Source organism: Neomonachus schauinslandi, chromosome 5, assembly GCF_002201575.2.
Source record: "Neomonachus schauinslandi chromosome 5, ASM220157v2, whole genome shotgun sequence".
NCBI lineage: Eukaryota > Metazoa > Chordata > Mammalia > Carnivora > Phocidae > Neomonachus > Neomonachus schauinslandi.
In genome coordinates, this window is record NC_058407.1 from 46216603 (window position 1) to 46230116 (window position 13514).

At 42.6% G+C, this 13514-nt stretch overlaps 1 protein-coding gene across 1 annotated transcript in view; it reads left to right on the top strand.

Annotated features, from left to right (window-relative positions):
- Positions 1 to 13514, top strand: part of PTPRB (protein tyrosine phosphatase receptor type B) — a 111137-nt gene that overhangs the window by 61423 nt on the left and 36200 nt on the right. Inside the window, exons 12-17 of the mRNA XM_021678592.1 lie at positions 2690 to 2953; positions 3490 to 3753; positions 4520 to 4783; positions 6979 to 7248; positions 10648 to 10911; positions 12685 to 12948. Coding sequence (XP_021534267.1) covers positions 2690 to 2953; positions 3490 to 3753; positions 4520 to 4783; positions 6979 to 7248; positions 10648 to 10911; positions 12685 to 12948 — 1590 coding nt within the window. The remainder of the gene's footprint in view (positions 1 to 2689; positions 2954 to 3489; positions 3754 to 4519; positions 4784 to 6978; positions 7249 to 10647; positions 10912 to 12684; positions 12949 to 13514) is intronic.

Genomic DNA, 13514 nt, shown 5'->3' on the forward strand with positions numbered 1-13514 from the left:
TTCTGGACTCAAAGACCTTATAAAAATCTAAAACTATGAAAAAAATGTTATTTTTTCCATGAGGATCAGGACAATTGACATCATCCTATTACCTAGCACAGGATCTGGAATCCAATAGGCACTCAATAAATGTATAATGAATTAATAATCAGAAATCCCTTAGATCAGCAGTTTGTAGCTAGTGGATAGACATTAGGAATGTCATAACCCCCAAAACTGTCCATGAAGTTGTTGCAGATAGGAAAGGTATGTGTGTTTCTTTAGGGAGTGAGTGGGTGGCTCTTACCAGATTCTCAAAGTTTCTATGACCTCAAAAATGTTAAGAACCACTGATTTACATTGCTACAGCATGCTAACACTGAAAGTGTCTGTAAATTGATCTAATCCCATCTCTTTTGGAGATAAAGTCCCAGAGAGAAACTTAGTTTTTCCAAGATCACATGGCTGATCAGTAATCAACCTCAACCTAGTTCCAGTACTATTTCCATTACATCATGCTATCCCTGAAAGCACTGGTTGGGGATATAAAGAGCTATTCCCTACCTTCAAATGACTTAAAACCTAATTATCCTGATAATCACAATAATGCCTGAGATCTGAAAAGTAGATTTCCATTTACGAAGCAGCCTTATGTCAGTGTCTTATGTTGATCAGCTTGGAACCTAAAAATCACCAGAATCAAAGGATATGTCATCCTACTAACCACTTGCTTCCCCTCCATGTCAACTCATGAATGTTTCCTATCCATCTGACCTTCATATTGCAGGCCTTCTGCTGAGATTGTTTTTAAATGCAAAAAAAAAAAAAAAAAAGATCCTTTATTCAAAGCATCTTCTTGACTCTTTACCAACGTGAACTTGGATTTGACGCATGACTAATCAAGGCAATCCATTGTCCCCAACAAATCAGTTTAACTATAGAGTTGTGTCTGAGATGCTGTCCTGGTGATTTTGGCTGATTGTGTCAAAGCCCTTTTCCTTTTCTAATGCTTTTGTTCTACATTTTGGGTGAAAATATCAATATTTCTAATTCTGTATCACATCATCTCATCGTGCAGCAAGACAGGTCTCACAAATTACCTCCAATTCCACCTGAAGAGCCCCTTATTGACTTAGCATGGTATGTAGTCTGGTTTTTCTTCCTGTAATAGTTGCTTTGTCTTCAATAAATTGCCTGGGTCATTGACTTTTCTTACTTAGCCCATGCATAAAAACTTCAGAATTTCTTTTCCTTTACTCTGTGATGAATAAGTTCTAGCTCCATTGTAATTGGTTCAGGTAAATATCTTGAAGAAAGCATACCTGACCTGGCTCCATATCTGCAGTGAGCAATATTCTAATACAATAACTAACCAGTACACATATACTAACAGAAGATAATAAAATGCAACTTGTAGATGTGAGAAGCATCATGGAAAATATAGCTTAGATGCCAAAATACTGAAATTTCTGGGTCATTTCCTGCTTTGAGGGAGATTTGGACATGGGCTTTGTCCAATTGATTGATCAATTGATAGATTGGTTGAGAGAAAAACCAGAGGCGCACTTTTTTTTTTTATTTGTTTGTTTATATATTTATTGGGAGATCCTCAGGTGCACAAAATTGGATTAATCATAATTCTTGGTTCAAGAAACCATGTTTTGTCACTTTTATTTATTTTTAAGCTTCCATTTAATTTAGGCATTTAATTAATCATTTTTAATAATGTAATAGGCACAGGTGAAACCACTACCCAAAATAAAAGCTAAAATCTTGACAGTAATCTGTATCAAATCATGTGGTTCCCACCTCGCTGATTCATCCCAAGGTAACCATCATCTTGACTCCTCTTTTCATCTCTCTTCTTGCCTTTCACCTTGCATAGTTTTAGTATTTATGTAGTCCTAAAATTATGGGTTTAAAAGATTTTAGTTGTTCTAACATTATTTTTGAAAAGGTTATTTTATGTAGTATGTAATCTCCTGAGACTTAGTTTTTCACTTAATATTATATTGATAAGATTTACTTATATTTTGTGTTTTGATGTTAAAGGCAAAAATCCATATTTTTGCATTTTGAGTTAAATAGAAATTAATTATGACTGCTATATAATCTCACTGTTTATATATATCAGTCCATTCATCTACTCTCCCGTGGTTGGGCATCCTGTCTCAGACTTGGTCTTATTAGGTTTTTAAATTTTGCCAACCGTATGGATATGAAGTGGTATTTTGCCATGGTCTTGACTTGCATTTCCTTGATCACCAATGATGTTAGACATCTCTTCATGTATTAATTATGTGTTTCCTCTTCTTCCATCTTTCTTTTGGATTGTTTTTATTCTTCTTGGTAACTTTTTATCACATCTTGAGTCACTAAGGTATGTTGGAATTATTAATAACATCACCATCAATTCATATTAATCATCACTTATCATATTTAATGTTCCATCTTGTACATGACATTTTGTGTAGGCAAGAAACAAGATTAGAATTAATTCATCAGGTTCTGTTAAAAGATCCATCTAATCACTCCAAGTAGTGTAACAGTCTTTCCCCTCTGGAAACGTGTGATCTAAAGGTCTAGAACTTTTTAAATGCCCACCAAAAAAAATCTACTCACTTACCTTCACTGTCCCAGATTGTCATCTGTGATCAATTACTCCCTTAGGCTCACTACATCTTCAGCTGTTCTCTGTTCTCTTTTTCAGTGCCTGACAAGGTCCAGGGAGTCAGTATTAGCAACTCGGCCAGGAGTGACTATTTAAAGGTATCCTGGGTGCATGCTACTGGAGACTTTGATCATTATGAAGTCACCATTAAAAACAAAAACAACTTCATTCAAACCAAAAGCATCCCCAAGCCTGAAAACGAGTGTGTATTTGTTAAGTTAGTCCCTGGACGGTTGTACAGTGTTACTGTTAGTACAAGAAGTGGACAATATGAAGCCAGTGAACAGGGGAATGGAAGAACAAGTAAGTGGAAAGCTTGTAAAATCTGACGGTTGGTTGGGACTTGAAGGTCATCGAGTAAATAAAATATCTGAACCTTGAATTCTCTCTGCTTCCTGATCAGTAAATCGCATTCCTGGTCTCACTTGGAGCTAATATCATTCAGCCAAGCCATGGCCTATAATTACAAAATATTTATTGGTAGATAAAAGCAAGCACAGTCAGGGAGCAAGAAGGCCAGTTGTCCCATTTTTCTTCCCTGTCCTCCTGCATTGTGGCATTTAAAGTTCTAGACATCTTGTTTTATCTTATGATTGAGGTCATAATTCATTTTATAATTATATCCTACCAACACTTAGCATAGATTTATGTCAGGAAAAAAATTGCAATTTTAATAGTTGCTTCCAATTTTTCTTATTTAATTATGCATGAAGTAGTTCAAGTGGTTTATTTGGGGAAGAGAGATGTTTGCCAGTTCCTTGAATGTGATTCATAAATTATTGTGTAGGTAAAGTTTGATCAGTCACTTTCCTGAAGTGTCTTCTCATATTCCTCCCTAGTCCCAGAGCCTGTTAGGGATCTAACATTGCGGAACAGGAGCACTGAGGACCTTCTGGTGACTTGGTCACGAGCTGATGGGGATGTTGACCAATATGAGATCCAGCTACTCTTCAATGATATGAAAGTATTTCCTCCTTTTCACCTCGTAAATACTGCAACTGAGTATCGATTCACCTCCCTGACGCCAGGGCGCCAGTATAAAATTCTTGTCTTGACCATCAGTGGAGAAGTACAGCAGTCAGCCTTCATTGAGGGCTTCACAGGTAATATGAAATGTGGCTCTTGAACTTGAGTAGATGTGGTGGTGTATTTAGCATGTTGGGTAGCCAGGCGTTTGGGTTGAGGATTTCAAGGTAAAAGGGAGATGGCAAGAAGCGAGGTTATCTTGATGGTGCCCATGATGTTGTCCATGCTGGATTAACAAAAGTAACGTACAATGTAGGGTAAGAAAAAAAGCTGTCAGAGAAATGGCATTGGACTGATGTGAATTGTTGGTGCTTGTGAGGCACACAGATTAAAAAAAATAACTCTGTTGGTTGGGTTTCCTTTGGAACTCTGTTAGGAGTGTTGTTATGATTGTTAACATTTATTGACAATTTACCATGAACCAGACCCACAGCAAAGCACTTTATGTGGACATTTTGTTCAATCCTCACAACTCTGTGGGCTGGTCACTATTACTATAATTGCCATTTTCCTGATGAAGAAACTGAAACTGACAGAGCGTAAGTGATTTGCCTAAAGTCCCCCAGCTAGTAAATGAGGAAACCAAGACTTGGACCAAGGCAATCTAACTAGCCCCTCACTCTACTACCGGCATCCTTCACTTCTACTTGTTGGCTTCGATGTCCCTCTAAATTTCCCCTATCGAATTTAGTTCAGGTGGAAAAGCCCGAGAAAAATTGTATCAATACGTGCAAGTGAATTCTTTCAGTACATGCCAAAATATAAGAAGCATGACAATTTTGGTTGAAAATTTCCACAGTTCATTCTCTAAGTGATGACTTTTAAATTTATTTTCCTTTTTAGTTCCAAGCGCTGTCAAAAATATCCATGTTTCTCCCAATGGGGCGACAGACAGCCTGACAGTCAACTGGACTCCTGGTGGGGGTGATGTTGACTCCTACACAGTGTCAGCGTTCAGGCAGAATCAGAAGGTGGAGTCTCAGACTATCTCCAAACACGTCTCGGAGCACACATTCCACAGGCTGGAGGCTGGGGAACAGTACCAGATTGTGATCGCCTCGGTCAGCGGCTCCCTAAAGAACCAGATAGATGCAGTTGGGCGGACAGGTGAGTGCCCACCTGGAGAAGAGCCAAATTGTTCTCCACAGTGGGACAGCAGATGGACTTACTTAGCTATTCACAAGTCAAAAATATCCAAATTCAAAGCCATAATTCAATGTGGTTTCAAGAGCCCTTTTCATATTTTCTTTTTGCATTTTTCTTTCATAATAGAGATCTTCAGAACACATGAAAGGTAATTAGGAACCAGATCATTTGAATAAATTTTCATGCTTGCTAAAGGTTATAAAAACTTGAGTTTTAACAAGTGGACTTCTGTAACTATTTACATGTAAATATTTACTATTTTCTGTAAAATTTACCCTTCTCAAATTTCTTTTAAAAATGAACGCCTATGCCATTTACTTCATTTGTTACAAGAACAAGTAACAAATCAAGGAATAATGTGTCTCTTTATATTTATATTACCAATAATATATTACTTTTAAAACACAAATAAGCTAAAAGCACCTGCTGTCTGCCAGGCATTTAAAATGATCTCTAGTCACACTAGAAGATAGAGATCATTGTTTCCATCTTACAGATGAGGAAAGTAAGGCTCAGAAAGCTTATAAAACATTATCAAGGGTGCGTGTAATAAGACCGAGAGCTGTAACTCAAATCTAGGTCTGTCTGGCTCCAAGCCTTATGCCCTCTCTACTGTGATACAGTACTTATCAGATGCCTTCCATTCCCATAACCACTCATTTAGCTGTGGGCCTGGGCTTCTGTACTGGGTCCTCCTGTGCCTCTATTTCATATACGTGTCTCTCCAACCATATGCCAAGCACTGCGTTAGAAAATGGGAATTCAGTAGCAAGATAGATAGAGCCCCCAACCTCAAGAAGCATATAATCTAGTGAAAGAGACAGAGAAATAAAAAAGACAATTACAACATGATAACTTCTCAAATAAAAGTAATAATGGGGTGTGTTAGGAGCAAACATGAAGAGTCAGGGAAGGCTTCCAGGAAAAAGTAACATTTAAATAGACACTAAGAAGTCATACTGGTCACGCAGATGTTGACTTGGTTCCAGCAGAAAAAACAAAGGCCTGGAGGTGAGAGAAAGCATGGCACATTTGAGGACCTACACATGGTGTGGTATGCTAGAATAAAGATGAGCCATACGGCCAAGTAAGTAGATGGACCAAATCATGAAGGGCCTCGTATCCCTTGTTAAGGTGTTTAGAATTACGGAGAGCCATTGAAGGGCCATCTGCATGGGGCTTCTATGAGAATATGCCAGATATAGTGTAGGAGGTGAGAAAGCAAGGGCACTGGTCAGGTGATGAGGGATGATACTGTCCTAGGGGCGTGGCAGTGTATAGAGAAGGGAGAGAAGTGGATAGATGGAAGAGATACAAGTTTTAGGACATAAAAATTACAAGACCCATGTTTGATTACATGTAGTAGAATAACAGTGACAACCCATGTTTCTGACTTGGACCAAGAGAAACAAAGGACCGTAAGGAGGTTATGGGGAGGGAGCTGAGGAGTCCAATTTGGGCCTCTTGAGAATTGGGTGGAACATGCCGGGAGAGATGTCATTTGCAAAAATAGAAGAGAGATCTGAACTGCAAGTTTAAATTTGGGAGTCGTCACCATATGGGTAACAATTCAAACCATGGGAGTGGATGAGATCTCCTAAGATTATGTAGAATGAAAAAAAATATGAGCCTAGGATAGAAAATATTATTAAAAATAATACTATTTTTGCCTTTCACATCGGGAGCCATAGTAAAAAAAAAATATATATATATATATATATATTATATACTACTGCTTAGGTCAAGGCCAAAAGCTTTGACTTGAGTTAATCTTGGGAATGAAAGTCTAAACATAATTCAACCATCCAAACTATATCCACTGAATGTAAATTTGTTCAGCATCTTCCACTTTCTAGATACATACATATGAATCACTTTGCACATTTATCAGTGTCACTTTCACTAATTTTTCTACTTGTTTGACTTCAAGATCCTGTCTAAATTCAGAGAAAAAAAATGGAGAGTCAAAGTACAGATAATCCAGGCCACGAAATGCTCTCTCCTAAGGGCACGTGGGAAGTATCCGTGCAACACGAGGGGAGTGGTGGCATCCTCTTCTCTCTGCAGTTGATTTCAAGCTTCTTCACCTGCTTTCTCAGTTGGTTTACCCTAAGTGAGGGAGCCGGACAGCACTCACTTCTCTTCTTCCTTTGCAGTCCCAGCATCAGTCCAGGGAATAATTGCCGACAATGCATACAGCAGTCATTCCTTAATGGTAAGTTGGCAAAAAGCTGTTGGCGTGGCAGAAAGGTACGAGATCCTGCTTCTAAACGACAAGGGGATCCTTCTGAGTAACACATCAGAGCCAGCCGCCACCAAGCAGCACAAATTTGAAGACCTAACGCCAGGAAAGAAATACAAGATACAGATCCTAACTGTCAGCGGAGGGCTCTTCAGCAAGGAAGCCCAGACTGAAGGCCGCACAGGTAATCTGCACAGCTCATTGTTTCGCCCCAGATCCCCCCTTGGGTGCTATTTCTTCAGAGCCTTAGGGTCAGAGGGATGATGCCACACTGGGGATGACAGCTGTTTCTTGACACAGTGGGGACATTCACCGTGATTTACCACTTCCATATCAGTCAGCCTCTTAATACGGGCTTCAGGCTACCCCACTCCCAGTTAGATATATTGTTAAAATCTACTGCCGCTGTGATAAATTACCACCAACTTAGCGACTTCAAACAACACCAGTTTATTATCTTATAGTTCTGGAGGTCAGAAACTGAAAGTGGGTTCTATGGGGCTAAAATCAAGGCATCAAGTATCAGCAGGACTGTGTTTCTCCTAGACTTTAGTGGGAGATCCTCTCCTTGCCCTTTTCAGCCTCCAGAGGCCACTCACATTCCTTGGCTCATGCCGCCTTCTAGCAATAGCATTGTTCCAACCTCTGTGTATGTCGCCATATCTCTTTCTCTACTCTTCTGCTTCCCTCTTCCATCTTTTCAGGACTCTCGTGATTACATTGGTCACCACCCGGACAATCCAGCCTAAGCTCCCTGCCTGGAGATACTTAACCTAATCACATCTATAAGGTCCCCTTTGCCACATAAGGTAACATATTCCCAGGTTCTGGGGATTAGGACATGGACGTCTCTGGGGGTCATTATTCAGACAACAACACTGGTCTAATTGATGACTTCCTCATTAAGGAGCTAGGTCTGAAAGGGGTGGGGGTGATGCTGACAGAGACATGAAGATGAATAGGCATGCTTTGTCCTGGAAAAGCTGGCTGACTGGTGGCGGAGACAGACACATAGACAAAGGATGGCAGTACATTGTGAGAAGGACTGTATAGAAGAAAGGAATGTCCAACATCAAGAGGAGCGCCGAGGTCAAGTGGAATTGGGAGGTCTTCATAAAACTGACCTTTCAGTACTATCCTGAAGGATGAAACAATTCTACACATGGAGAGAAGATAGAAGGACACCAGGAGCAGACAGATTGTCCTGTGCCAAGATGGGAAGGTGTGGGAGGACCAGTGAGAAGCCGTGGGTGGATGAAGTATGGGGGGCGCCAAGGAGAGGTGAGGCTGGAGAGGCAGATTGGGGCCAGGTTAGGGAGTGCCTAGCACGCCTTCCTTGGGAGTTTATTTTTCATCTTGTAAGCCGTGAGGAGACCACACAGCGTTTTCAGCCAGAGAGTGAGTGTTTTGTAATAAAAATTTGTACCTTAAAAAAAGATTCATCAGAGGCCACGGGGGAGGGATTGAATGGAGAAGAGACTCACTCATTAAGTCATTTGTCACTGAGCACCTACTGTGTGCTAGGCACCTTTCTAAATGCTGGATACCAGAAGTAAGTAAAACAAAGCCTGATGGTCAAGAAGCTCATATTCTAGTAGGGAAGAAAGGCAACAAACACAATAAATAAGTAAAGAGTGTAGTAGGTTAGATGGTGGTGAATACCAAAGAGAAAATTAGATCAGGAAAGTGGAGTAGCAAGTGTTAGAGGCTTACAATTTTGGATAGTACAGTCCTCAGAGGTTTTGTCAAAAGGTGATATCTGAGTAGACATCTGAAAGAAAGGAGAAAAAGGGTTATGCAGGTATTTGGGGGAAGAGTATCCCCAAGCAGAGCAAACAGCAAGGCAGAGACTCTGAAGCAGGAGTGTGTCTGGCCTGTTAGACCGGTAAAGAGACCAGTATAACTGGAGCAGAGTGAGAACAGAGAGGGGGGATGTGGTCAGAAAGGTAGTTGGGGTCCTAAGATGATTGCAGTTACAGAAATGATAAGGGTCAAAAGCTAAACTACCACAGGGACCCTGATGAAGAATAGTAGATATAGTCAAGAAATATTTCTTCATTAGATAAGCTGGCACTTGGTGTCTGAGTAGAGTACAGAAGGAAGAACAGAAGATTCCGGAGTTGCTACCTGGGGTATCTAGTAGAAGATGATGCCATTAATTGAGATAAGAGAAGCAGGAGGAGGCCGTGTCAAGGAGAAATGGACAGGGTTCAGTTCCGTACTGTGTTTGAGATGTCTGAATGACTTGCAGCGAGAGATGATCATCGGTAATTGAAAATATGCCCCAAGCTCAGAAGAGTGAGCTGGAGGTAAATATTTGGACAAAAATTCTATTTAAATCCATGTCTTAGTCTGTTTAGGCTGCTATAAGAAATAATACCATAAACTGGGTGGTTTAAGCAACAAACACGTATTTCTCACAGGTCTGGAGGCTGGAAGGCCAAGATCAAGGCACCAGCAGATTCAGGGTCTGGTGAGGGCCCATTTTCTGGTTCATAGATGGCATCTTCTTGCTGTGTCCTCACATGGTAGAAGGACGAGAGAGCTCTCTGGGGTCTCATATATAAGGGCACTACTCCCATTCAGGAGGGCTCCACCCTCATGACCTAATCACCTCCCAGTGGCCACATCCCCTAATACCATCCCCTTGGGGGTTAGGTTTCAACATATGAATTTGGGGGTGGAGGGGGACATAAACATTCAGACCATCACAATCCATAAAGTGAATGAGATTGGGTGCTCAGCTTGTGTTACGGAGTATGAAAGGAACAAAGGATAGAATAATGAGAAATGTCAACTTTTAAGGACCTGGTGCGAGGAGAGGGAGAAAGTGGAAGAGGAAGCGTTTGGAGCGGAGGGAGGAGAACCCAGCGGAGACAAAGGCAGGTGTCCTGGTCTGTTCCCACTGGTAGCCCAAGACTTTTGGGGCATCAGGCAGCACCTGTGCAAACAGTTTGGCAGCAGGTCATTGCTGGGGGCTCCTGATCACTTTGCCAACAGGTGCCACTGAAGGCCAAGAAGGTCATCGAATCCCAAGGTCAATCTTTAAAAAAAAAATGGCTTTGGCTTTTCCTCTTGCTTCTCTTTCCTCGATCCCTGAATCGAATCTCCTCCATCTGCCTGCTTTCTCTTTCTTTCCCCCTTCTCTTCCCTCCCTGCTGCCCTCACCTCCATGGGCCATTCCTTAGCTTTCAGATGGCACTCAGAGATGGTTTTTTGCTCTCTGATATAGCTGTTAGTATTAAGAAAACATTTAGTCACACAGGTCAGATTAACATTTATTTCATACCCCAAAAAACGTCTTTGAAGATAATTTCCCATTCCTGGTTTTCTTTGTTCTCTTGTGGGTTTTGCGGGTGGTTTTTTGGTTTTGGTTTTGTTTTTTTCATTAACGGTTTCAGCATCAGTCATGCACAAAATTCAGTCTTCTCTGCTTTGGGGTCTTCATGAAGTCAATATTTTCTGAAGGCAGAGACCATGTGTTTTGAGCTGCTATGGAGTGTGTCCCTGTGGGCCTCGGGCCTGGGCTGTGTCAGGGGGGCGTGCCAAAACTCAGTCTCACTCTCTCGCTCGACTTTTCCAGTCCCGGCAGCTGTCACCAACCTGAGGATCACGGAGAACTCCACCAGACACCTGTCCTTCAGCTGGACCACCTCAGAAGGGGAGCTCAACGGGTACAACATCTTTCTGTACAACCCAGATCGAACGCTTCAGGAAAGAGCTCAGGTTGACCCACAAGTCCAGAGCTTCTCTTTCCAGAACTTGCTACAAGGCCGAATGTACAAAATGGTGATCGTAACTCACAGTGGGGAGCTGTCTAATGAGTCTTTCATATTCGGTAGAACAGGTAAGGCCCAGAGCCAAGCAGGAGTGTAGAGCGGGGAAATTGTCTCAGTATTCACTGGCTTTTCTGTGATGTGTCCTTCGTTTCCTATTCTATATATGATCTAGCTCTATATGAATCTTGTGACCTTCAAGCTTTTTGACCCTAAATCAGACCTTTGATTCTGTACCAGAATAGCTTTTGCACTGGCTTCTGCTCTGTTGCTACCACTCGTGGACATCATAGAGTTTGGTGGAACAATGAGTCTGGCTCCTCTTTGCGCCAGCAAACTGCCACAAGAGGGTTGTAACCCACTGTGGCTCCATTCAAGCCGTACCCCTTGGGTTCCTACAAGGCATGCATGGAGGGGAGGGCAGGTCCAGGGAAGGGCCGCTGCGCGAAGGACCAGGCCGTGAGTGCTGAGCCGTAGAAACACGGCACAGCGTGAACTGAACCCAAAGCATTGCAGGAAAAGGAGAGACAGAGAGACATCTCTCCAGGCTGCCAATGAGAAACGGAATTGACTCTTTTTCCATACTTTGAGTTCATTATCTTATTTTTCTATTCAGTTATTTTTCTTTTCTCGTTTGACAATAGTTTTTGAGAGCTTTGTAGGCGGGGCACAGGGATCACTGCTGGACTCTGACCGTGAACAGTGCCGATGAGGCCCCTGACCCGTTGAGCTCACATTAGCGCAGGGTGGGGGGGAGGGGGAAGACCGCAGATTTTTAGGGGAGAGGACTTGGGGACCCCTTCGAGTCTATGAAAGGAAGAAACAACATGTGACAGAGAGACTTGACAGGACAAGATACTACTTTAGACAGAGAAAGCATTTCAGCTGAGCCCTGCAGGTGAGGGGAGCCCTGCATCCCAGGTGCCCAACGGAAAATCTCAATGTGTTTTGGGGAAGGGAATGAAAATGAGCAACAGATCCAGATCCGCCTAGACCCTGAGTAGAATTGCCTCAGTGTTACCACTTCCAGGGCGATCTGCCCCCTGCACATCTTCCCTTCTCTGCTCATTAATGTTTAAAGTTCCTCCATCAAGAGACAACAGTCTCCACTCCCCAGAGAATAACGAAGCTTACGTACCCACGGGACAGGTGCTAGTGTGACTAAGTAACACAGTGGTAGCTGTGACTGTTAACACCCTCTTCCCAAGTGAGGCTCGACCGATATAGATGTGGGTAGGAAAGAGCTGAGGGAACTGAGAGCCTACGAGAGGGCGGGTGTGGGGGGGGTGGGGAGCAGAGAGACCCAGAGGGGGATGTGAGGGAGTGAGGGGCCTGGTCAGTGAGATGGGCCAGCCTGGAAGGGGACCAGTTTTAATAAATCATTTCTGAAGATCTCATTTTAGATGCTTATCAGACTACATGTGGCAAGCATACAGAAGTCACCACCTAGGGTGGGTTTTTTTTTTTTAAGATTTTTATCATTTATCGGAGAGAGAGTGAGCGAGAGAGAGAGTACAAGCCAGGGTGAGAGGCAGAAGGAGAAGCAGACTCCCGCTGAGCAGGGAGGCGAACGTGGGGCTCGATCCCATGACCTGAGCCGAAGGCAGATGCTTAACCACTGACTGAGCCACCCAGGCGCCCCCGTGGTGGTTTGCTTTATTTTAATTTGTACCACATCTCTAGACCACACGCCCCTAAACCCAGGCCCTGAAATACAGGCCAGATCTGACTCTACAATGGGGACTACTCAACTATATGCCCAACATCACACATATTCTCACCTGTAGGCCAAATGCCTTTGTTACTAACTCTTGTTCTTAGTAAAGGTTTTCACTGTGTTTAAGTCCCAGCTTCCGTGAGTAACCTCAGAGGATCCAACCGGAATATGACAGACAGTCTCTGGTTCAGCTGGAGTCCGGCCTCCGGGGACTTTGACTTTTATGAGCTGATTCTCTACAACCCTAATGGCACGAAGAAGGAGAACTGGAGAGACAAGGACCTGACCGAATGGCGTTTCCATGGCCTCATTCCTGGAAGGAAGTACACGCTGTGTGTGGTAACTCACAGTGGGGACCTCAGCAACAAGCTCACGGGCGAGAGCAGAACAGGTAAGAAGCCCGTTGGCCAAAGGCTAGTATTGGTGGGACCACATTCAAGATATGGTTTTAATAGGAAGAAAGGAAATCAATAATGGTGTGCCACGTGCTAGCCCCTAAACTTGGGAAGGCACTATGATACAGTGGATAAAGGAAACAGACCTTATCCACAAACATACCACGAAAGATCTAGGAAAAAGATCTAGGTCCTTAGCTTAGCTCTGCGACTTACCCATGTGAAGCTAGGAAGGTCTTTGAGCATCTCTAAGTCTCAGTTTTCTTATCTGTAAAATAGCGATAATTGTATACATCATCATTGTGTTGCCATGGCAATGCTTCCCAAATATTTTATTTCCTGGGCATATGCAGATGTTAGTCTGTATGCCACCCTGGGGTCAATGAACAGGGCTATGTGGACATAATTGTCTGTGGACTATAGCCCTCACACCTCAGAATCTAATGGAACCAAGATCTTCACACACGTGTAACCCATTTGGGGTCCACTCCTGCTCCACAGAACCCTGGTAAGGAAACTCTGGTTATGAAAATTAAAGAAAATGTGCATAAAACATTTGAGG